Here is a 26,509-nt window from a genome sequence, read left to right on the forward strand (position 1 = left end):
ACTATTCGTCTTTTTCCCATATATGACAAACCAGGATCTTCATGAAAAGATCACAGCACTAAGTCTGAGGAAACATTCCATTTCAGCACCCACCAGCCCTCACAAGGCTCTCCAACAGTAATACCCAACATTTGTTTCCATTGATTACTCTCTCTTTCATTCCTTTCCTTTCAAGCCAATTGCAAAACTGGACTCCCATCAGCTTTTTCTGCAGCAGGCAGGGGAGCTCACACAGACGGGTCAGTGGCTCCAAGCGATCATGAGTGAAGGACCTTGAGCTCTGTCTTTTTTTTTTTTTTGCTCCACCTTTGCCCTTTCACTGTCCTCCATCAGCTGCTGTGATTAACCCCTTCACCAAATGACTTCACCACATGGACATACTCCCCTCGTCTCTCTCCTCTGCCTTGTCCTGAAGCTCTCTGGATCAGAACCATTCACTGAGTGCAGGGAAAGTTTTTATTGCCAGTGCTGCCTCGCTAAATGCCACCTCTCTGGCACAGAGAAGTGTTGGCTGCAGTGAAGTAATAATGCATTTCTCCCACAGGCACTTTCACACTGAGATGCCCAGAATGCCAAGTGGCTGCTGGAACACGGACAAGACTTTGCTGCTCCAACAACTTCAGAGCAAGTTCTACGCCCGAGCTGACATGGGCCAACACTGTAAATGGGTAACACTGCAAAGATATTTTCAAATGTTATTTTCCATATCCAAACAGGTGGTTTTGCTGAAAACAGATGCCTGTTGCAACAAGCTAACAGTACAGGAACTGAGCCAAAACAGCAAGCCATGTAAAAGGTCCATAGACCGTAAAGTCAGTTGATAATTATCTGTGGGCACATTACAGAATTCCGTTGCATGCAAGTAGGTGTGTGATCTTTTGGGAATATAAACAGAAGTCTATTGATCATCAGTTTTGAAAGACACATTTTCTTTTTAAACTTGAAAGGGTTGCTCTTCCAGGTAATTATTTTTTTACTTCTAGCCTAATTGTGGCTTTATCTTGGTTTTATCTGCGTCACTGAGACATGTCCTCTCATGCGAAGGAGCAACGGCACATCTACAGGGTAATTTTCTCATGAGATTATTGATAAGAGCCAGCAAAGCATGTCCTTAGTCTCAGCTTTGTTACACTGGTTTTCAGTTACATTTGGGACTAAATCTAAAATGATGGATTCCACCAGCTCTCGGAAAACATTCAGTTAAGGTAGATTTTATTTACCATCGGGAATACACAGACATTACTGTACCTCAACTATACAAGTGCCATAACAGTAAAATTGAAAAACATTTTCAATGACATTAAAAAGCCCTTACTGACATGGCCATTCCACCTTAAAGAACTTTTTGTTCCATTTCACCCCCCAAGACCTCTTTGTTTTCAGAGTGCAGGCCTCCATGTGCTACCCAAAATGGGAAGCAGAGGCTTTATTTTTCCTCTCCAGTGGAGCCAGCTCCCATATTGGGTTAGGGACACTGACATCCTCAGTGCTTGGCATATACATCTCTGACAGAGTTTATTTCTACCTCACCAATCTTTGTGAGCACTATTTGTTTTACTTCTGTCTTTTTCCAACCCTTTTTTAATCTCCCTTTTTGCTTTATTGCTGTTTTTATTCATTTTCGTACCATAATAAGAAATGTTTTGTTTGTGCAGCTGCTCAATAACCTTCATCTTGACACCTTGTTTCCAATCGATCAAAAGCATTTATTTTGTTAACTACACATTTATCCCATATATATGTGACTAGAGGGCAGAGTAAGCTGTCCGTGGCCCATCACTACATGACATTCTGAGAAGGGGTTACCCGGAGCCACTGTTGCCCGACATCATGTGTATTCCTGCCTGTTCACGTTGGCGAAGTAACGTGTGCATTTTTTCCAATACCCAATGCTGTCGTGGCCTGAGTCGTGTAACATGTTCACAAGTTGTGTTATTCTTTTAATCTTTTGCATTTCTTTTTTTCAATTTTTGTCATACCTTCGTCCTTTTGAATTTTGTTTCTGCTCTTTAAAGCATTTTGGGTTGCATTTCTGCTTGAAAAATGCTATTGAAGTATGGCTGAGTTAGTTAGAAAAAACATGCCATTTTATACCTTACCTCAGCTCTCCTTTAGAAACTGAACGAGCAACCATTCCCCTCATTTCACCTCATTAATGTTGCTGGAAGTGTTAGAAGGAGTGACTAACCCTCCTTCATGCATAGACAACTAATAAAAAGTCATAAAGCAAACCAAAGAGAAAAATTTTCCCAACTCGATCAGGCCCACAGCTTCACCTCATAAGCTCATACGATGATCCCGGAGCATATCCTAACGACATCATTAACGTGATAACGGCCATTGTTTAATGGTAATTATGCACGCCGTGTTATTGAAAGGCTCATTGTTCTGATGACGGCCAACTCATAAATAAACTTTATGAAGAGTTCTGTGTGACCACTAAACTGTTACTGATTATGGCACGATGGAGATTGCCAAGTATTCACAAAGCAGACCCACAGTTGTGTAACTATGAATATGCATGTGTGTGTGTGTGTGTGTGTGTGTGTGTGTGCGTACGCGTGTGGCTGCTGAAGAAATGACTATCGGGTCTTGTGAAAAAAGGATAAATATATAATCTTGGTGTTTTCCTCTCTCACATATCGAACCTATTTCTGGATTCCTATTTTGTACTTTATTTAACAGCATGAGCTGCGGCCCTCCCTAGCTCTTCCCACCCTGTTTCCCCTCTACTGAATAGTTCATGAGACTTTGTGTCGTTAATACGGTATATGAAGGAATTGGCTAGTTAGCCTGTGGAGGCTTTTCAGCTTAGACTTTAAGCAGGTGTAGCCCAGCTTTAGTTTTTCAAAAGCCTGTCCAAACACATCACCTGCTTTCATGAGACCAAAACAAACTGCCAGACACTACCATAGTTACACTCACACACACACAAACACACACACATAAACACCTGTCATTTCATAACAGAAAAAAAATGCCTGATGAAAAAGTGGTGATGAGCCTGTATGTGATTGTGTAATCAGTTTGAGGCTTCTTCAGCTCCGAGGCAAAAAGGAAAGATGTAGGAGGTCCTTCCTGCCAGCAGCAATAAGTGTTCATGATAAAAGCTTGTAATGGTTGCATTAAAAAAAAGAAGCAACGATACACGGTGGCTTGCAAAAGTATTCATACCCCTTGAACTTTTCCACATTTTGTCACGTTACTACCACAAACATGAATATATTTTATTAGAATTGGATGTGAAAGACCAACACAAAATGGCACGCAGTTGTGAAGCACAAAGAAAATGATAAATGATGTAAAAAAAAAAGATTACAAATAAAAAACTGAAATGGGCAGTGTGCAAAGGTTTTCAGCCCCCTGTTCTCTTATTGTGACCAATTGCCTTCAGAAGTTGCCTGATGATTGCTGAATGATCGAATGTTGATAGAGTCCACCTGTGTGTAATCTAATTTCAGTACAAATACAGCCTCAGAGGTTTGTTAAGAGAATATTCAGGACCAAACAGCATCCTGAAGTCCAAGGAACACACCAGAGAGGTCAGGGCTACAGTTGTGAAAAAGTTTAAAGCATGGTTAGGTTATAAAAAGGTTTCCCAAGCTTTGGACATCTCCCGGAGCACTGTTCAATCCATCATCCGAAAACTGAAAGAGTATGGCACAACTGCAAACCTACCAAGACATGGCCGTCCATCTAAACTTACAGGCCGAACAAGGATACCAACTGATCAGAGATGCAGCCAAGAGGCCCATGGTGACTGGACGAACTGCAGATATGCGCAGCTCAGGTGGGGCAATCCTATAAACTATTGGGTGTGTACAGCACAAATCTGGCCTTTATGGAAGAATGGCAAAAAGAAAGCCATTGTTAAAAGACAACCATAAGAAGTCCTGTTCGCACTTTGCCAGAAGCCATGTGAGGGACACAGCAAACATGTGGAAGAGGGTTCTCTGATCTGCTGAGAGCAAAATTGAACTTTTTGGCCTAAATGCAAAACGCTATGTGTGGCGGAAAACTAACACTGCACATCACTCTGAACACACCATTCCCACTGTCAGACATGGTAGTGGCAGCGTCATGCTCTGGGGGTGCTTCTCTTCAGCAGGGACAGGGCAGATGGTCGGAGTTGATGGGAAGACGGATTGAGCCAAATACAGGGCAATCTTGGAAGAAAATCTGTTGGAGTTTGCAAAAGACTTGAGACTGGGCTGGAGGTTCACCTCCCAGCAGGACAGCGACCCTAAACATAAAGCCAGGGCTCCAATGGAATGGTACTTAAAATGAAATATATTCATGTGTTAGAATGGCCCAGTCAAAGTTCAGACCTAAATCCAACTGAGAATCTGCGGCAAGATCTGAAAACTGCCGTTCACAAATGCTCTCCATCTAAACTGACTGAGCTTGAGCTGTTTTGCAAAGAAGAATGGGCAAAAATTTCTCTAGCCTCTACTATACAAAGCTGGTAGAGACACACCCCAAAAGTCGATTCCACAAAGTATTGACTCAGAGGGGCTGAATACTTTTGCAAACGCCCTTTTCAGTTCTTTTTTTTGTAAAAAAATTTCAAAAATCATTAATAATTAGGGCCCGAGCAGTGAACTGCGAAGGCCCTATTGTTCCTGAAGGCGTTGCTATTATTGTTGTACGAAGCCTCCTCCAAACAGTGCCAATTTTGGCAGGGACGCCAGTCGTGGGAGGAAACGGCAAATTTTGCCTGTTTCCACACCTCGCATTAGACTAAAAGTTATGGAAATCTTTCTCAAACCTTAAAGGGTGTGGCCATGACGAAACCTCAAAGTTCGACGACTGGCCATTGCTCGCCATGAAATACAAAGAAGCTTATAACTCCCACATACATTAACCAATCTACCCCAGACTTCATATGTTGCACTTGGGCTCCAACCAGAACGCATACATATGACCAAATTTACACATGCTTATAGCGCCACCTACTGGTGGCCAAATAAGTCACTTATAACTTCTCCATACATTGTCCGATCTTTACCAAACTTCATAGGCTGCACTTGGGCTCCACCCACAATGCATATATTTGACCAAATTTACATATGCTTATAGCGCTACCTGCTGGTAGCCATAAACGTCACTTTTTACGTCCGGCGGTACGACGCCTGACTCACATCCTGCTCTACACTTGATGGACGGCTGTGCTGTGCGGTGCGCATTGGACGGAGTCCAGCGCCTACCTCGACGTGAGCACGTTTGAGGCCCCTATCAACGCAGCTTTAATTTTCTTTGTGTTTCACAACTGCGTGCCACTTTGTGTTGGTCTTTCACATCCAATTCCAATTAAATGTATTCCTGTTTGTGGTCGTAACGTGACAAAATGTGGAAAAGTTCAGGGGTATGAATATTTTTGAACATATGAATACTATATACTGTTGCTTTTTTTTTTTAATGCAACCATTACAAGCTTTTACCATCCATCCATCCATCATCTGCCGCTTATCCGGGGGTAGGGTCACGGGTGCAGCAGCTTTAACAAAGAAACCCAGACGTCCCTGTCCCCGGCCACTTCCTCCAGCAGGTGATGTGTTTGGACAGGCTTTGATAGCAAAAACTAAAGCTAAACTAAAGCAAACGACAATTCCACAAAGTATTGACTCAGGGGGGCTGAATACTTTTGCACATCGCACTTTTCAGGTTTTTTTTTTTGTTAAAAGAATTCAAAATCATGTATAATTTTCTTTGTACTTCACAATTGAGTGCCACATTGTGTTGGTCTTTCACATACAATTTCAATAAATTCATAACATGAAATTTTTCATTCATTCATACCATTTATCGGTTGAAAGTGGAAAGAAAAAACTGTGGCAGGTATCAACCATGAAACTACCAGCTCACGTGTTTTGTGCCTGTTTGCATGCTCAAATGTGTATTTGCTTCCAGCTATCTTCTTCCCACCAAACTATTTTTCCAGCAAAACCATCTGTTTTACTAATGAAACCATAAGGTTGGCTTTGCTTTGACACTTTGCTTGCATGTGAATTTATTGAGATAGAGCTTTTTGGTTAGCATGACATGAGTGGGTGGTATTAGACACAGAGCAGTCAGTAGAAAATGAAGCCCAGTGTATCACCTAAAACTGTCAGTTGAAAAGTCATTTTTCTCCTCTTATGTGTTCAAAAATGATGTTTTTCTATCAAAGTCTAAAACCTAATTTCTAAATTTTACCTGTGTCTTGCATCTCTGTTCTCTTATTATTTTGTCCTCAGTGTGACCAAATACAATTAGAATGGCTGACAAGAGGTTATATCACAGAATAATAGTTGTTAATGAAAGACTGTATTATTCTCATTCTCGGGCTTTTTTCTTAGCTCCATTCTTTTTATAACTTGCTTTTTTTTGTCAAGCTACTGTGTGCTCTTTTAAATTTCGAATTTCTCTTACTTTTCTTTTAATTTCAAGTCTAAAAAAAACCCCATGATGACGTATACGTTCTACATGCACCCACATTCTTGTCTTATGATGTTCACCTGCATTATCTTGAAATATAAAAAAACACTGTTGACCTGCTGATTTATAGGGAAATAGAGGGGTGGATGATGTCATACACAGTAAGAAACCATGAGACAAAGACACATCTGACACAATGTTTTCAGTGGTTCATTCACTTCTTTACTTCATTTATAAATATCTAGGATTAGGAGTAGCAAGTACATGGCTGGGATTAGATGTTAATAAATGCATGATTAAGGTTATATAACTATATATGGTTAGTGCCCACCAATTTTAATATTCATGTTTAGGATTTAGTAACACCACATGAATGGTCCCTGAAAGGATGATTCTGAAGCATGATGCTTCTTTGACAAAGAGGAGGAGACACAATTCAAGACTTTGACCTGGAGCCTTTATTATAGTACTAAGGTTGATCCATCCATCCATCCTTTTTATACATCTGCTTAATCCTGCTCAGGGTCATGGGGTGGGGCTTGAGCCAATTCCCGCTGTCATTTGTCAAGAGGTGGAGTACAGCCTGGACAGGTCACCACATAGAGACAAACAACCACCAACGCTTACATCACTCCTAAGGACAGTCTAGACTAGAGTCACCAATTAGCCTGACATGCATATTTTTGGGTGGTGGGAGGAAGTCGGAGTACCCAGAGAGAACCCACGCACACACGAGGGAGAACATACAAACCCCACACAGAAAGGCCCAGCCAGGATTCAGACCAGGAACCCTCTTGCTGTGAGGCAACAGTGCTAACCACCACACCACCATGCAGCCCCAGGTTGATAGAAAGAAAGTAAATGTATTTCCTTGATTCTGTCTAACACAAATTCATAGTTGAGCTGTCATTTTTTTACTAAAAAACTGATTTGCTGACGAGTGGCACCTTCACTGCCTCACTTGGGTCACAAGGAAGTCTGCAGATTTTTAAGGCAGCTGCTTTGTACATAGTCAACAAGTGACCCAAGCTTGTTTTGTTTGTTACAGCACCATTTGCAGTGTAACATCTAAAATGCTTCCAAAAGATAACTTCTCATATTCTTGGCCACATGATTTTCCTCTTAAAATGGCTTTGCGCTCTCATTTCCGCCATCTATTAATAATGTAGTAAAAATAACATTTGCAGCATTAGCTTTTTTCACTTAAAGGTTATTGGGGCAAGCATTCAGCCAAGCTGATACTTGAGCACCCCCTCTGCTGGCTCAAAAGGCAAACTGCTTTAATGGTCCGATTGGGTCTATACAGCCTTTGGACTGAGGCACTTAGAAATCATAGATTATTTAGAATGCAGTACTGACATTCAAATTTTCCCACATTTGAACGGATGTTCAAACTTCAAAGCAGAAGTCACAGCCTTAACTTACATTAAACTTGGTTTTATTATGCCTTATGTTACCTTAAAGGGTTTCATTGCTGACAGTTCTGGTAGAATTACAGTGACACAGTGTTTCCACTCATTTTCCTGTATAGACTACTATGTTGTCAAAACATTGGGCTTCTACATATGTATAAAAGTTCTCAGTCACCATCAGTCATATTGAGCCTCAACCTGTGGATGATATAACACATTATCTTGTGAGACTGGGCTGTAAATTAAGATCTATAATGACAATTTACTGCCAGAAAATAATAAAATGAAAAATATATATTAATACTATGGTATTCTAGATGGGATTGCTTTGCAAGGTGAAAAATTAAGCTTGCATGGGCAGATGGTTGTAATATTAGTCTGAAATCTATGAAGAGGCACCTGGTCAGTAATCAAGTCTGAATGTTTGTGTGTATGTATGAATAAATGTATGAAATTAATCTAATTGGAATTTTTGACCAGCTGATGTTGAAATAATTTCCAGAGGATCTGTGAAGTTTTCAATATTCATCTTCTTTCCTATAATCAATGTTTGTATAAAAGTTCAGTAGCACTATATCTTGTAGCTGTCAGGGCATCTTCATCCTAATCAAAACTGTCAGTCGACTTGAGGTGTCAAAGATAAATTTCGGGAACAGGTTTTATCCAGTAGGAATTATAAATATCTGTTCAAAATTTTAACCAATTCATCCACAGTTTGAAAAAACAGAAGCAAAATATAAACCAGTGAGCCAAATTACACATTCTTAGCATAGTCTAAATGATGAATTCAATGTAACATCGTGTGAGACAACAATAGCAAAATGCTACTTAGCTGTCAGATTCTGACCAACTCTGAGACTTAAGGCTAAAAGTTATTATAATACTCAATACTGAATAATAATTCAAATCCACGGTAACATATACAAAGAGAGGCAGCAAAGCAGAAATGTGCCATGTGCAGACATTTGTTTTCAACACTAGGAGAAAATAATGGAGATGCTAACTAGCATGTGCATGTAAAAAGCATTGACAGCCAAACAAGACATTGCAAAGCCAACATAGCTAACAATTAGTCAGCAAAATCCCGCTTATTCGAAATCAGTCATTATTATGATGATAGTTTTAGAGACTGAAAGTCAGCTTTTACAGCATTCAGTCACGCCGAACTGATAAAATACTAATTTCAGAAAGTTTATGGCACTTGGGTAACAAATTCGAGTAGCCCATCCATCTCACCTGTAAGTTAAGAAGATGTAATCCTTTACCAAAACAACAAACACGAGGTTATAAAACTATATTTGCAGCAATGTTAGTTTGCAATTCCTTGCAGTGTGTTGTCCAAAAGCCATTGTGGATAGAAGCTTCTAACAAGGCTGTGAAATTGGGATGAAGATAAAAAGAGGAAAGTGGAAGAGGACTGTGGAGTGTAAAGGCTATAAGAAGAGAGGCTGACAGTAAATAAATTTGACATAGTAATCCAGCCTCTCCAGCTACAAACTCACTGCCAGCTATTGTTTCCTGTGGATATCCTTTCAGTTTAGACAGTAGCAAACACAGAGGGAAATCCATCTCTCGCACTTCTTCTCTTCAAGCTGTGTGCAGTTGTGGGCTTGTGTTCCTCCACACAGAAGAATGTTTAAGGAAATGAGAAACCTCTTCCAGATGACCAGGCTCATGGCCCTGTTCAGCCTCAGTGTGAAAATTAACTGACTTCTATGGACACTCAGACACATGCAGAAAACATGGCAAAACATGTGAAAAACGTGTACCTAATACCATACGCCACATACTGCAGGGGCTTTGACACACACGACATGACATTCAATTATTTACATGACCACATGCTTGCACAGTTGTCTCATTTTCCAGTTGATCTGTGTTCCAATCAGATAGTAAACTGAGTTTCCTGCCATCATCCTTCATCTAAGAACAGATTGATGTTGGCATTCACTGTGTTATTGGACTTTCCATGTCCTGTCTGCAATGTAATTGTTGGCTGCCTAAACTGTAAAATTATATTTTATACTTTGGTTTGGTGGATCATTGTAGGGACTACATTACATACAAATCAGTTAAGTGGCAAGTGCCAGTGTTTATGTTTTCACGAGTGGGATAAAGTACTGAGGCTCCAGTTCCTTCATTGAAAAGTCACATACACTGTAAAAAAGAAAGCTATTTTCCTCAGTAACTGTGTACTTTACAGGACTGGAACTTCAATTTCATAATAAATTTAGTCTTGAACTGGAACAGGTACATACAATATCTGATATTCCACCGCATTATAGAGTACTTGGTATCAACATGCCAGCTAGATAGATTTCAAATTTAAATATCTTCATAATATTCATTCAGGACAATAAAATAATTTATTTAAGTTTCATCTGACAAATCCAGGTTCCACTTTTGATTCCCTTTTATCTTTGCACAAAATCCTTATTTCCACAAGCTAATCACTAATTTTGTCTGTCACTTCTTACAAATTGTTAAATCAAAACAACTTAAAGTAGCTAATAAATCTCTGAACAGTTGTTGTGGAGATTATTTTTCACTTCCATTGTTTGTTAGCGCTTTCATCATATGGTGATGGTGTGTTCATGCAAGAAATATTTTCCAATAATTACATTACAAAAATATGCCAACTCTAGAGATCATGACAGTAACTCCATGTTATCCATTGAAGTCACTTGGTAGAAAGAATGTATTTAAGAATGAACCATAAGATTTTTCTAACCCTGAGAAAGTAATTTTGTGTAGTAGTTTATGGAAGTTAGAGACCACCAATGCTGCATTGGTTATGCCTCAGAACATCAACTAATCTCACACAGTAACCTTCTTGCAAGTAGAACTTTCTGTCAGCAAAGCATTGCTGTCTAAAGTTGATTGGACTGTCCTCTTGTTTTCAATGATTGCAGGAAAAATAATAAGACCAGGTCTAAAGGTTTACAAAAAGACACAATCAATTATCCATCACTACATCTCATTGTTGATGTCCTTTGATCAGTTATTCAGTCTTTCCTCAACAGATTTGCCTAGAAAAGGTTCTTACGTTTGTCTACAGTAGTAAGGGTTGAGGAACCTACAGCTACCTTTAATACCGCAGAAATGTGTTTTCAGTGCCTTTACACCCTCTCAGAACGGTTCCATCCAGTGTTGTGAGCCTTGAGTGCTTTTTTTCTGGTTTTGTGACCACTTGTGCTCAGAGAGCAAACTCACTGCCATCCTCAGTGCTCTCATGGGTGCCATCTCTGTCTCTTGCTTTTGGTCTATGTCTCTCCTTCTCCAGGCTGTGAAATATGTATGGAGGAGAGAAGTGATGAAGTGGTGGCGGTGTGGGGTGCAGGGATGAAAGGGAGATGATGCTCTCACCTCAATTAAGTATTTACATCACCCCAGACCATCTGGACTGAAGGAGAAACACAGAGAACAAAGAGACAGAAGGAAGGAAAGTGGATGGAATTAATCTAAAATATATACAGTAGACATGAGGAGAAGATGAGCTGAAGAGGAAAAAGGAAGGGGGGTGGGATGAAACATGTTCTCTTGATTAAGCCCGAAAGCGTGTTTTTACTTTGTGTCTCTCTCTTCTGGTTTAGTTTGGAGAAATGTGATCTGGACCCCAAGGAGGGCTAATCATCAGCACATTTGCAATGGTGGAATGACTATGTGTGCATCAGTATGTGTGAGCACTCAAACATCTGAAACAAGCTGATAAAAGAGGCATCAAAGTGGGAAATGAGCTGCGGCAGGGAAGCTATTGAATAAACCTAAAAGTAACTACTTCAGAACATTGAGTTAAACTGAAAGACACGTGATTGACTGTGGCATCTCATTTTTGTCAGGGTTTTTACTCAATCTCTCGCCTTTTTTCCCTTGTACTTTCACTGACAATCCCACCGATGCTGCACATCCTGCATGCATTTGGTATTAGTTTCAGTTCGTATGCTTTAAAAGGAAATGTGTTTAAAGTGTTTTGGAGCACCACTGCATATGTGAAATGGGATTAAAAGAACCACATTAGGCTGCTTTGTGTCAAATTCATCCAATAGATTCCTGTTTGATCAAGTAAATGAAGAATCATTGTCACACATTAGAGTTAGTTGTGGAGTTCCACGGGATTCTGTGCTTGGACCAATTCTTTTCACTGTATACATGCTTCTGTTAGCTCATATTACTAGACAGCATGGCATAAATTTCCACTGCTCTGCTGATGACACTCAGCTATACTTATCTATGAAATCAGATGAAACCAATCAGTTGGATAGACAACCATTTCTCCAATTTTAGCTTATTTTTCCTGGCTCACTGTTAAATCTAGAATAGAATTGAAAATTCTTATCCGAACATATAAAGCTTTTACTCACCAAGCTCCATCATATCTTAAAGATCTAATGTAAGTTTAAGACGAGAGGAAATCTTGATGTGGTGGTGGGCAGTGTCTCTGGCCCCTTCTCCTCTCTGCCTGAGCCAGACACTGTTAGGAAAGGAGATGGCCAACTAAAGAGTAATTTCCTGCATCTATGTCGTGTTGTTTTTCCCAACTGACCTGACCCATTGGCAGACCAGTGGTAAGTCCTAAGTCCCTTAATTCCAATAGAAAAAGCAAACACATAAGCGCATTATATATGACTATAATCCATCCACATAATTTTTACAATACTATGCTCCTCTTAGGCGACCAAAAGTTTACACAATTTCATAGCATTAGCACAGCTTGGAATGTCTTATCTTGTTGGTGTAGAATGGCTATGGCCCTATTCCCATTTGGTATTAATAAGCTCAGACATGGATTGCCCTAAATATAGGTGTGAGCAATAATGGTGTGAGGAATTAATTAGGAGATCCTATCATTCAGGTCATATTTAGAGATAATCTACTACACATTTACATATATTTGTTTAGTAGTCGAAACAAAACCTGTCCCCAGGATGCATTTCTATCAAAATGACAAGAATGCTCAACAGTCATGTCAGTTGAGCATCCTTGTCACTTTAAAGGACTACAACTCCATGTGAGGTTTTTCATAGTGACATGCTTCCTACATTTAGATGTTAAGCACAATATCCATGTCCCTACTTTTAAATACTATAGTATCACTGTTTTGCTGATGTTACGACCCAGTTAAGTCATAAATCATTAATGCTTCAACTTCCTGTATCATCACTTAGTCTATTATCTCCCTGATTCATCAGCTTGTTACAGGTAGCTAAGAACTGGATATATTTTTACAATGAGAATACATAAAGGAAAACAGTGAAGTGGAAAGGATGAAGTACAAGACAGAGAAGGAGAAGGAGGAAGTGTGTGTGTGGGTTTGTGTGTGTGGGTAGAGGCTAATGCATCTGTCTGAAGTGTGATGCCCCCTACTGCTCAGCTTACGGAAACCCTGGAGACTCCTTTGATTCGCTCCCCTCCCTCCCGCCTAGTTCTCTTTTCTCTCGCTCTCATTCAGCTGCTGTCCTGCAGGGACGCACACATTATCACATGCACCGAAATACATAAAAAGACAAAAAATAAATAAACTATACACAAAGGAAGTACAACAGAAAACAATAAGGACCTAACAAATACAATAAAGACCAATACAATAAAAGTTTAAATGATACAGACACACATAGCACGGAAACATTTAAAGCCAGTTAAGTGCTCAGTTGCATCTGGAAAACGTCACAAAAAATGCACACATCGTAAACAAATACATATAGTATTACCCACAACCAAAAAACTAGATAAGAAGATGAGAAGATTTGGCATGACCAATTATTTAGAACACATGATGACATATGACATACTGTCAGCAGTAGTGGTTTGGTTGATCTGCTGTGTGTCGAAGTGCCAGGCTGTCAGGCGGTTTCTTCATCCATAATGGAACAGTGAAGCCCCCCATAGCGATGGCTACCAACCCCCTTCGCCTCTTCAAAGGATGTGTCAAGATGACGTGAATCATAAATTCTGCCTCTACTCTCACGACCAGCACCCTGTTTAAATGAATGAGTGATTAGTGTTGGAGTAACTAGATCTCAAATGGGTACCCATGGTTAGGTAACTTCTTTGAGACATAAATGAGTAAGTACTTGGATATGGTCGACATGGAGTTTTTGAAGGCAATATGCCGGCGTAAATTCTCAATTATTCAGATCATGGTAATCCTTATAGCTTGAACAGAAGGCATCAATGTGTCTTTTCCTAGTTTTTAAAGAAGTTTCACCTCTCATCCAAAGGCTACTACAGACCTAAGTGACCAGTGGGGAATTGACATACTGTGAACAATCCACAGAATGGATGGCAAGGTCAGTGACTCACATGTAATCTCAACAACTCTGAAAATGTGAATGTACCATCTTAACAGCTTATAAGTCTGAACCTTCCCATCAGTTGAAAAAAACTTGGGTCTTTCAGATGGGAGATAAAATGTCCTCAAGGAAATATGTCCAGCTGTTTTCTATTCAAGTATTAGGAAGGAGTTTGAAAAAGTTTGGGAAATTCAGCTACCAACAGTCAGTTTGGGTTAAACCAACCGTTCAGATTCAAGGTGTCAAATGCTACCGTTCTCTCAACATTATGGGTGTCTTTGGGAAACATATGAGGTGTTCATTGGCATATGTGCCCTGACACTCTAGCCAATAACACAGCAAGTTATTCTGGATTGTTTTCTTATGAGCAAAAGACAAGATTGGAGTAAGTTGGGGAGGTCAAAGGAAACATGAGACACAAGCATTTATGCTCCTAATTTATTTTTTTCATTTAATGACCATTCACCTTTGAAATACTGAAAAATATATGTTCGCTCTAATGGTCTGCATGAGGCTGAGAAAGTTCAAGTAAAGCTTGCATTTTGACAGACAAATACGATTGTACTCATAGAAGACTTAACTCATCACAGTTACTTCGGGGTCACTGCAAATTATTTTGGAACTGGGCCAATTTGTTTTGAATTTTATAACAATAAATATAATATACATTTGCAAGCATATTTGTCTGCTCCCATATTGATAAGAGCATTGAAAAATATCTCTTTCAGGTACATTTAAGACATATATAAAGACTGTGATTATTTTGCGATTAATCCTAACTATGAACAACTGTGTGATTAATTACGATTGACCGTTTTAATTGATTTGGAGTTCCAGAGCCAAAAGATAAATAGATAAATAAAAAATATCGATGAGTACGTTTGGCGCACACTGATGCTTTGTCAGGACCCTTTTCATCATCTTTCAAATTACGAAGTTATTCATAAAGCTTGAGTAACATACAGGTAAAGAGTCCTGCATGTTCCCAGATCATTTGCCTTTGGTGTCATACATGCACTCTTACATGTATACAATAGCTAATCTCCGAAAGACACTTTGTGTTTTGGAGATTGAGAATTTTTGGAGGCGGAAATAAAAGGAATGAAGAAGCTTACATTAGAAAATAATGACAGGATTTACTCATAGCCTTGATGATCTTAAAGGCAGGCGTTAAAAAAAGTGCTTAATCTTTCACTGGTGATATACTGACAAACAGTATTTAGAAATACTTGCCTAATAGCCTAGCAAGAATAGTACAGTGGTAGCAGCACTTAAACTGGTGTGTGACTACAGCATAGATACAATAAGCAAGGCGTCTGAGTAGCAAGCGCTCACACATCACAACTGCCACATCATCAATTATTGACCAGTGTGACACATTGGGGCTCCTAAGAAAGAAAGAAAGAAAGAAAGACCTGTTGAAAAATATACTGCTGTACAGACTATAATCTTAAACCCACTGGTGCAGTACAGGGTATAAAATAGAATCGAATAGAAAAATACTTTATTCATCCCCCAGTGGTAAAAATAATATAAAAGTATAGGTAGGTATACAAAGTATACCCAGCTCATACGATGGTGAAGGCCTGATACATATATATATATTTTAAATTTAGTGATAAGACTCATGTACTGTTGTCATAATGATATTTAGTCCCTTAAGTATAGCCGTATAAGTTAACAATGTGGAGACTACTACTGTGCTATTACTGTGGTCCACTGGGTATGGTAGATTAGTCTTAACATGACACTATTTAGAACACAAATTGTTTGCTGGACAGGCTACATATAACTACATATTGTCTCTTCCCCTTCACACTCACTGATCATCTAACCAGCGTGTTTGTGAAGATGTAAACATGAGCAATGGCAGCATAACAAGTTGCCCTTCTTAGTGCCACTACAACACTACCCCAGAGTAAAAAAGGCTTAAATCAGCCTCTTGCAAGTAAATATTCCCATTTTTTCCACTTTAACGCTACAAAGTCAAGCATAAAGTGCCAAGAAAAGCAACACTCACTCTTTTTCCCTTCTTGTTTCACAAAGAGCCATTCTCATGAGACAAGTCAGGAGGCTGGTTTGGGCCAGCCATAGCAGATTAAAGGACAGACACGTAGGAGTAACAGGAAGCAATAATTAAAAAGCCAGTCTTAATGCCATAGCTTAGAGAAATACAAAACTATCCACGTCAGACTGAAAAACCATAGCTGCAGTGTGGTTATGGTTATGGTTTGAAGGTAAGAGCTAGCAACTTAATACATGATGGAGCAGTGAATGGTGTTCTTTCAGGTTCGTCTTTTTCAAACATTGGACATACTGTAAAGACCATGAGGTAACTTGCACTGATTGATCCTCTTGACAAACAACCCAGTCTCGCCAGAAACTTTGAAATAGGAGTGTTTCTTTACACGTCCAATATGTAGCGGTTTTAGAATCAAGGCTTGAAAATTCTAAGATGACAGCATTTTGGTAGGCAGTTGTTTAGTATGAAGTAGAGTCGTGTCACGTAACTGCAGCTGGGACCAAAGAGTGTTAAACTGTGGTTGTGACTATGACCGCTTTTTTTAATCCAATCATGTATGTTTAATTCCTATTAACAACCATGCAAAATGAAAAAAATATGTAAAAGCTGAAGTACTGAAGAAGTAATATGAAAGGACGGTAGGAAAAAAGAATGATGCAGGTCAGGATTTGAACCAGCAATTGAATGCTTGAGGATCAATGGCTTTAACACCATCCAACAACCTCTTACAGAGAATTTTTATCCGACTGGAGAGTTGTCAACTATTGACATTGTCCCGTCATCATGTTGCAACAGCAGCGTAAATGTCATCTGTAGCGTGACAGGAGCTGTATCACAGAGAACTGAAGAAGAAAAACAATGCAATTCAACACCTCTTGAGCCTTTGGAAAGCCTTTGGAGAGCCTTTAAATTTTTCGAAGGACCAAGGACCATGATATGTTCATCATGATCCATCCACCCCCTAAGGTACAAAAATTGTCCTTCAGGTAAATACTGTGAACCTTTGGTTGACTATAAAGGTACAAAATCATCTCCGACAATAATGGAACCTTTAAACATAACTGAACCTTTAAAAACCTTCAGGTTCCTGATTCAAAGGTTCCTGATTCAGATCTCAGTTGGGACATTTCTGTGCGGAGTTTGCTTGGTCCACCTATGCTCTATGACCTATGTTTTTCTCCAGGTACTCTGGCTTCATCTCACAATCCAAAACATGAGTGCCATATTAGAATATTCTCAACTGAATGTAGGTGTTATGGCTGTTTCCAGAGGACACATTTCAGCCACATTCGCTTTCTTAGCATGTGTTCGGAGCTCTGTCCACCATTTTTTTCCAAAATCATGGCATCACTATTTATGCAATCATTTTAGAAAGTTATAGGTATCCCTCCTGTCTTTATTCAAATGTGGAAAAACAAAATGTTTTTCTAATCTCCAAAAAGATCTAATAGGTTTAGGGTGTTCAGTCGAGTTAGGGGACGTAGAATCTGATTGGCGTCTTTCGTCTTTATTCAGAGCCGAAGTGATCTGATCTACAACAGTCTAAGCTCATTAACTCAGCTGCCCTGGAAACTTTTCTCCTCTCAGTGTTGTTAACTTTCCCTTGCGTAAAATATGACATCTTGATCTTTCACCACCCGACAGGGCCAGGCAGCAAACCCATTCATCTTCCTTGTTTGATCCCACAGGCCTGGGACTTCAAAGCCTGAAGGCCAGTGGACTGTGGCTGTCCACTCACAATACACAACTGGCAGCCAAAAATAAACTGAAATACACCCCAAACACGAAACTTAGAAAAATGGAAAGATAGCCGTGTGGATCCTACTGGAAGCATGCTAATTTCATGGTAATTTCTGTGTTTTCGGACAATGACTCCAGCAGGCAGCTGGACAGCTCCTCCTGTTTCTGCCAATTTAGGTTCTGCTCAGACTAAATTCAACCATTTGCTGTCTTTTTACTTACACAAGCGAGCTGTCCAGTTTTGAATCTCCAAAATTATTCATACACTACAACGATTAAAACATCAACAAGGAAGCAGAAAAATATGTACATTATTCATATCTGTTCTCGAGGGAGATTCGGAGTCAGAGCTAATGAGAGGCGGAAGCTTTGAAGTCAGGGAGTCGTCAGTGAGGTGAATGGAATGAATTAAGTACCACCATCAGACACATTTTGCTCTGTGTGAATGCCTTCTAGACAGCTAATTTCTACCAATTTTATGAGTCCTGACTTGTCTATTTTCCAAGTATTATTGGAAAATTTGAATATAATTAGATCTCCTACACCCCATTTTCCACAAGGTCAAACTCAGATAGAAAGCAATGCCATGGGATCTAGTAGGGACTAGATGTAGAATTAAAGGAGAAACGAATAAGCCACAAGAATATCTGTACGACACCAGATATACTTGATGTCATGTGGAGCAGAACGGATTCAATGCTGTATCTGCTGCTCAAAAACAAGAGAGGTGTGAAGTGTGTTGGTAAGAAGCCTCTTTGCTAAATAGAGGGAGCTCTGCCAGCCAGACTTGACCTCTTTCCCTGTCGCTGCCGGTGCCCGCCATCCTGCCCTGTGCCATGCTGATACAGTATCTGCTTAAACAGATGCCCACTCTTGCCTTGCGGCACCATTCTCCAGTCCCTCGTTTTACTTTTAGCTGCCTGCTGATGTTTTGTCCGACATAGTTTTCCATTACATCTTTGTTCCCTTGAACAGACACAGCGCAGAGAAAACAAAGACCCACGCTGACTTCCCTGTTAAAGGGAGGCTGCTGGCTGATGAAAAGTCTGCCTGAATCTGAGGCCAGACGTGACATAAAGACATATATCGCGAGTTCAGATGGCGTGAATGTTTGGCTTACCTCCACAGTGAGCTCTCCAGTACCTTGGTGGAGTCAGCATGGTAGTACTTGGTCAAGATCAGGATAACCTGTGAGCAAACAGGAAGGATAAAAAGACATTTAGACATAGGCTCCAAAGATGAAGCTGATAGTAAGCGAAATCAGAGCCGGAACATGGATTTTTAATCAAAGGTCAACAGCAATCCACAACATCAACAAGATAAGAGTGGCTGTGTAAAAGTATAGATGGTAGAGTAGCTAAAGTGTTCTCTGAGTCAGACCTTCTAAATCACTGTTTAACAGACTTCATGATGTCCAGTTATAAAAAAGTAAAAAAATATCGTAATGCATCACTTTCATATCACTTTCCCAAATACAGGCAACTTTAAATTGCATATCGGATGATTTAAAGCAAAGGCAGACATAAGGACAGAAACCGTCAAAGGTGGAAAACGGAAATGAAAGCAGGTTTCTTAAGAGAGATAGAAAACAGAGAGTGAGGGCAAAGCTAGGGCCAGCGGGATAAATCTAAATTATCTAAAAGAAGGTTTTGCACCTGAGGTGTAAGTTGAACATCTGAGCCCTTTTAGCATCATGGTTTTGTTCCACTTCACACCCATCAAACTTGCTCACTGAAGCAGAGCGCAGCTTTTTCCCGTTAAATACCTCCGATAAATTGACCGCTCACTGCCAGAACCTGCCAATTTATAATAATAGTTAACCATTTGCTACGTTAATCTACTTTCAAGGGTGTAGAATAAGCCAAAGTATTTTTAAACATGTGAGCAAAATTATAAACGTCACTGATTTTGTGTGCTGCAATTGTCAAATAAATGCTTGCCATTGCTGGTTGAATTTAATTCACTTTTGTCATAAGTCATCTCAGAGGATCGAACATAAAGAAAAACCCAACAAACGTGAGCTATCACTTTGCTTCTTTATTACTGCTATCCCCAGTTCAATTGACTGACTGGACATTTTGATAATAAGTTTATCATGGTATTTTCAAAAGTTTGTTATTTTGATTACAATGCTGTCCTCTGTTATGCAACTCTTTTTCATCTGTTCTTATGTATAGCTTCAATGTTTTGCCCTATTTTGAATCGAATATGACTAAACTACAATTATAATTACTGTGAACGCATTAAATTCTTTTTAAACCTACTGTTCTATAGTTTTCTTTTTCGTGTTTTTTTTTTATTTAGAAAAAGCAAGATAGAGGAAACAAACCAAACAAAGTGCAGGTGTTTTGAAATCCAATTGATTTTTCTAGGCCCAGTAAAATTAAAGGTCTATCTCATGATATATATTTTCTTCCTTTTTCCAGTGCATAGGAACAAACAAAGTTTAAGGCCAAACTTAAGGGAAACTTTTTAATCAATATTTTTATTCTAAAGCCCCACAGGTCGGTGACTAAACTTGTATAAATATGGCAAATATTTGGCCCCTGTATGATAACTATTCTATATTTTAAGCATAGGCAGCCACGGGGGAGCTCTGTATTGTTCCTGATTTTTATGCTGATTTCTGTTTGAGAGTGCTTGGAGAGACTATTACTCTGAACAAATAGCTGCCTTGTTTGCCACTTTGATTCCAGTGAGAGCTCATGAAGAACTTTCCTCTTTGCTATCTCTTAGTCTCCTTGTACAAGAGAAATTAAGAATTTATTTTAAACATATCTTTCTTGAGGCAATTTGACTGTGAAATATTTATTTTCAGAAGAATATGGATTTACTTTTTGCATCAGGGGCCAGGAACAATTACTCCAATATTTCACAACAGAAAAAAATTTGATAAACTATTCATAAATTATTCATATAACAGACTTCTGGACTGGGGCACAAACCTTGTCCGTCCAGACTCAGATGCGCTTGTCTTTCATATATCTCAGAACTCCTGTTCTCGACAGCAAGCAGCTCTGCTGGGATTTGCACTGGTTCAGACAGCACAGAAAGGCCTAGAAGTGTAACTGACAGGCTAGTACGAGTTTTAGATAAAGCTCGTAAAGAATACAGGTCTGCCTTCAGGCAGAAGTAAGTTGATTGGGCAAGAGGTCCTGCCCAGAGGCTCCAGCCAAAAGCAGCCTCTGGTGAAGGTGGCTGCTTGAGGAGCCAAGCTTCAAACTCTCTGTAATAAGGACACTCCTGATACATGTTAATGGGGAAAGCAAGCACATCACGCATCGCCATATTCTCTGTAAAGACAGAAGTCAAATAAAATAAATATGGCTCAGTGTCCAAACTGCCAGAGTCACATCTGAGAAAATTCAAGACAGCTAACAAGTAAGAAGGTAAAAATCTAGTTGAATTAAACTAAAAAAAACTGCGCTGAATTACTCAGTTGACTTCCAAAGATATGGCTGCAGGCACAAATTCACTATTATCTCAAACATGTTTTCATCCTTGTCAGAGCATTTGCATAAAGCTAGTCAAGAGGCTTTCATATTGTTTCTTTGTGTCAGGACAAGGTCACACAGCCTCAGGCGTTTAGGTGGCAGCAGATAATCAAACTGTAACCAGTTCCAACTTTAATACAACCTTCCTCTGAGCAATACTGTTAACTATGTCCTGAAAAACTGTACGGGGTCATACACAGTGAGCTTTAAGGGCTCCAGAACAATTTCAAATATTTATGTGGATTTCAAGGTGCTTGATTCAAAGAAATGCTCGAGCTTGACCTTCAAGGATGCTCATGGAGTCCAGAAAGCCAGAGTAAGGGTTAACCTTGTTTTGAAAAATGGCTCTTACTGTCATCACTTTTCTTTTCTTTCCAAATGAGGAAATACACAGCACTCATATCTGCATTTGTCAGTGAGCAGTCGTGTGAGGCATGTAGGAGGTTTTTCCCATTTGATTGCTGGCCCTCTGTGACTCAACCGGTATCTCTGGAAACTGGCTGTCCGCCTCTGCACAGCTGTCCTTCTCCTAATGAGACACTGGTGCAAAGCTCGACACTCTTATCATGCAGGCAGAAAGTCCCTTGACAAAAAGATTACATCTGCCATGCCACACTATGAGTACTCATGCCTCCAAAGCTCCTCTTGGTTTCTTTTGTCCTTTTCGTGAAATAATCCAGTTGAATGTAATCTTGCTCTTAGTGTTGTGTTGACTGATCTTTTTTTATTTTGGATTTGTTTTTTTTTAGTTCAGGTGGGTAATGATAAAGCTGAGAGTCCAGTACCTTAATACCAAAGATTTGATCCAACAGATGCAAAGCAACTAAAACATTCATTTGAAATGTTTGCAGTCACCTAAAAAAAAGATGAAAAATAAGCGTTTAGGCAGCCATACTGAGCGTACCTCAGGTCTCAGTATTCCATAGTCGGAAATAATGTTATTATTCCAGCCGAGGCACACATCAGTTTGCATCCTCTGTGCTGTACATGAAAAAGAGAAGAGGGAAGAAACAGCGCCTCTCGAGCTTAACTTGAGAGCCAAACATCAGCCCCTTGAGACTTATGAAGGTCTCATTCATCCAAATGCCAGTGTCAATAAAATATGCCTATCTACCCACATGTTGAGTCAGTCCTCAAGAACTCAAGTTCTATCCAAAAGGAAAACGATTTTTCCAAGGATATGCTTGACCATAAATCACTGCTGGAAGGATGCAGAGAGCGTTTACTTGGCAGTGACACAAGTAGCCACACTGACAAAACTGCTGAGCAGCACATAAGCCAGATTCATGCATTGCCTCCTCAGATCAGAACACTGCGTTAACACTACAACTTGGCAGCTTCCAGTTACATCTCATAGAACTCCAGGGCTAAAATGGCACAGGGTATGAATCCCTTCTTTTTAGGGACCACAGAGCTTTGCCAGTCAGTCAGTTGTAATCAAACACAAACAAATCACAGAGGCATACTTTGAGTCAACAAGAATTGGAAAACATGCCACGCCAAGGCGATCAAAGTCTGGAAGCTCATTACTTTCCCAAGCAGTGACGAAAGAACAAAAAGTCCCTGCATGCTCTTCTGATTTAGATAATAAATTAGAAGATTGTTAGTGATGAACTCAGTGAACTAATCATGGAGGAAATATTGCATGGTTGTAAACCATCTTGTAATACTATGACCACATTGTCAGCCACTGTGGGATTCCTGTTTGTAAGCTAGCAGACAATGAGCCCAATGGGCTTTGCTGGGGAAAAGTCAACAGGGTGGTCAGGACCCTTGGTTGACTCCATGCAGGACCTACAAGAGACCCCATTGAGAGTCAAGCTCATAGCAGAGATGAACATGAGCTCCCACTTGACAACCACTGTTTGTCCTCGACACATTCCCATCAACTGGGCTTCAATAGAGCGCTATCATTCAGCCACTGGGAAGACAGAGGAAGTAAGGGACGTTGGGGCAAAATAAAGAAAGACAGACTCAGTGGCTCTGGAGGAAGAATGCGCTCATTCATCTTAAAGGAGAAAACAGCACTCAATCGAAGTGTGTGACTGCCCCTCCTCATCTCATCGAGGGGCTTCACATTCATTTCAAAAAGACCACACGCATAAACAGTTCATCACAGTCTGCAAGACAAGAAGGAACCTCATTTTTTTGAACATCTTTTTGAGGAAGAAGCCAAATTTAGATCCTTGAGGCACAAAATTAAATTCCACATCAGTTAAAATTTGGGAATGACTTTGAGCGGACACTTTTCCCCACAGTCAGACTCTCTTGCCCACACACACACACACACACACACACACACCACGCTACACAGACACAATAGTAGAGATGCAAATTTTATTGCGTATGAAGCCTTTTACTGTGTTGCATAATTTGAAACCTCGTCCTAAAATCAATCCCATTGAGAGTATTTTGGCTTGCTTTTTCTTTCATTTGATTAAGCATGGTGTTATTAAACAAAATGTATCAGACAGAAAATCAAAAGACGAGAGACAGAGACGGTTAACATAAAAAGGCCCAACTAAGCTCTGAAACATGGATGTTACAAATAGATGGTCTACATTTTCTTATCCCCTTAGTATTGATTACTCAGTTCTGACATGATCTGCTGCTATTGTCGACCAAGTCTTGGAATGCAGCTGCATCTCGTAGTTAAGCAGTGATCTGTTGGCAACAGCAGCACCACTGATCTAAAAGTTTAAGACATCTCAAATCCTGACAACATGAAGCCTCGCTTTATTTCTAAATGGATCACCTGAACCCTCAAATAAGTGTCAAATAGCCAACATGCTCTTACTCTCATGTCAAAATGCCGACTGCTTATCCAAAGAACATTTCAATGGTTCTACCGGTGAGTACATTTGCTCAGACACGCACTGACTCACATAAAGTAAAGTGTTTAATTCATTGAAATAGTTTCCCATTAGCCCCATCTTTCCCTTTCAGTGACCATGTTAATGGTTTAGGGCCGAGCGGTCACATCTGGTTGAAGTCATTTTTGTGTTGGGCCTTTGACTATAGTCTACGTGAGGCCAGTCAGTGACCCTCACACTCGTTAGGATTTGAACAGTAGTTTGAGATTGCCATCATTCATTAAACTTCCCAGGCAGAGAAGAGGGCAGGGCAATTACATGGGCCTTTGCCTCTGCTTGCCCTGTGCACACAAAAGGCTTGTTCTGACCTCCCTGGATGGAGCCCGTCCTCTCAGATTGAATAGGAACACATCTGGCTACCAGACGAACTTTGATACTATTTTCCGCTCTTTAGTTAGAAACCAACTGAGGGCTTTCGACTCATTTGGAAAGTGGTTTGCGGTTAGTTAAAGGTATTTGTGAGCTTCTGTCTTTGTTTATTACAACTAGTCAGGATTCTGATTAATTTTGCAAGAGACGCTTACATAAAAGCTTTAGTAAAAGCTCCAGTTTAACAAAAAAAGAAAATGCATAATGATAGTGCACATCTTTTCCCTTGACTTGTGCACTTTTGGCAGTAAGACAAAATAAGACAAAACTTGTCATATTTGTGTTTGCTGATATTTTCTGTTGCATCAACAGCATGTTACTCAGAAAGTGGCCAGGAAGAGGACCCAGTATGCCTCATTATTCCCGACAACGTGATTCAAGGCTTTCAAATGCACTCAATGAGTGAGAAATAACTGGTACTTCAACATTAACAAGCATCAGAATCAGTCCAAACAGGCCAGTTTTTCCCAAAAAATTATTATAGGAATGATAGAATAAATGTCTGGTTCAGCACGGTTTATTGGTAGTGCTCTTTTAGAAATAGGCCTCAGGTGTCGGAGTAGGTTTTCACCATTTGCTTAATTTTGAGGACACAAACTGTAGCGAATCTGAAAAAAAGAAGGTACAAGAGGTAAGTAAGTACAGAAGGTGAAAAAGGAAGGCTGTCTCTACAGTCAAACCCCAAAAAGATATAATTTTTACAAATGTTACAAAAGAATCAATTACTGCTTAAAAGTAAAAGAGGTAAGTTGAAACTATACAAATATGACGGGGTATACATAATGGACTATCTTTACAACTCCTATGTGATGGTATGTATTTCTCTGCAGTGAGATCTGCTGTTTAGATGAAAACTGCAGCAAGTCCAGCACTCGGACCCCAGTATAAACAGGCCTGGTGCTGCGTTGAGGTTTGCTTGTGCAATAACCAACGCAATGAGCATAAGGGTGGCATAAAAGTTCTATATGAATATGTGTGAGAGGATTAATGAGAAAAGCATTTTAAGGCATTTTGTCAACCTGGCCTAAGTTAAAAAGATCGGATTGTACCTATGCTTTGTAATAACTTCTTTTTTTCATGTCTAACATGTATTTTGTTGTTGCCACATTCTCTTTTTGATCTCAACACTCCACAGCCTTAAGTCTCTGTGGTTTTCCTCCTCTATACAGGATTCCTCTGTTCTCCCATGAATATTGGAGCAATTGCTATAATTGGGCTCTGATCAAATTGGCAGCCTGCATTTCTGAGGAGGAGTCGGGAACATTTAAGGCTGGCAATGTTCACACAAATACATGTGCATTCACCCTGGTTCTCTGAAATTATGGGGTACATTAACAACTGTGAGCTCTCTTTGGTAAGACACATTACTGTTATTCCACTGAAACCCACAAAGTGTACTCATGAAAGCATTTTAAACGTGTACTTTGAGACAAAAAAATATTCCTACATATAGAATAGTAAGGCTAATTTCGCCCACTGAGAATTTGTTAGATTGACTAATATGCTGCCAAGCAACTAATTGGACCAACAGGACTGAGCGAACTGAGGTGCTTAGATGTGTGATAATCCACTGCTGGAAGCTTGAAGCCTTTGGGACTGAGAATGAAAGTCGTGGGGGAGGAAGAACAGATATGGGATAAAATGGGAGACAGGGAGATAAAAAGGAAAATGCAGTGAGAGTGAGACACAAAGGGACATAAAGTAGAGTTGAAAGGAGAGAAGGGTTTGGAAAGGACTCATCTGAAGTAGGGAACTACATGTTAAAACACAGTAATTACAGTTAGAAAGCAAAAAGATGAAAATAGTGGACAGTTTGGAGATGGAACAAGGAGGGAACAAAAAGTGAGACATTAGAAATAAAATAGGAAAGTAATTGGGAGAGAGAAGGCTG

The 26,509-nt window shown here is 39.8% G+C and overlaps 1 protein-coding gene across 5 annotated transcripts in view; it reads right to left on the reverse strand.

Annotated features, from left to right (window-relative positions):
- sorcs2 (sortilin-related VPS10 domain containing receptor 2) overlaps window positions 1–26,509 on the reverse strand; it is a 295,718-nt gene that overhangs the window by 200,531 nt on the left and 68,678 nt on the right. For all 5 annotated transcript variants that reach the window (XM_072376958.1, XM_072376956.1, XM_072376957.1 and 2 more), the window contains exon 2: window positions 19,003–19,070. In XM_072376958.1, coding sequence (XP_072233059.1) covers window positions 19,003–19,070 — 68 coding nt within the window. The remainder of the gene's footprint in view (window positions 1–19,002; window positions 19,071–26,509) is intronic.

The sequence above is a fragment of the Leuresthes tenuis genome, unplaced genomic scaffold (assembly GCF_036924035.1).
Source record: "Leuresthes tenuis unplaced genomic scaffold, fLeuTen1.0.hap1 SCAF_22, whole genome shotgun sequence".
NCBI lineage: Eukaryota > Metazoa > Chordata > Actinopteri > Atheriniformes > Atherinopsidae > Leuresthes > Leuresthes tenuis.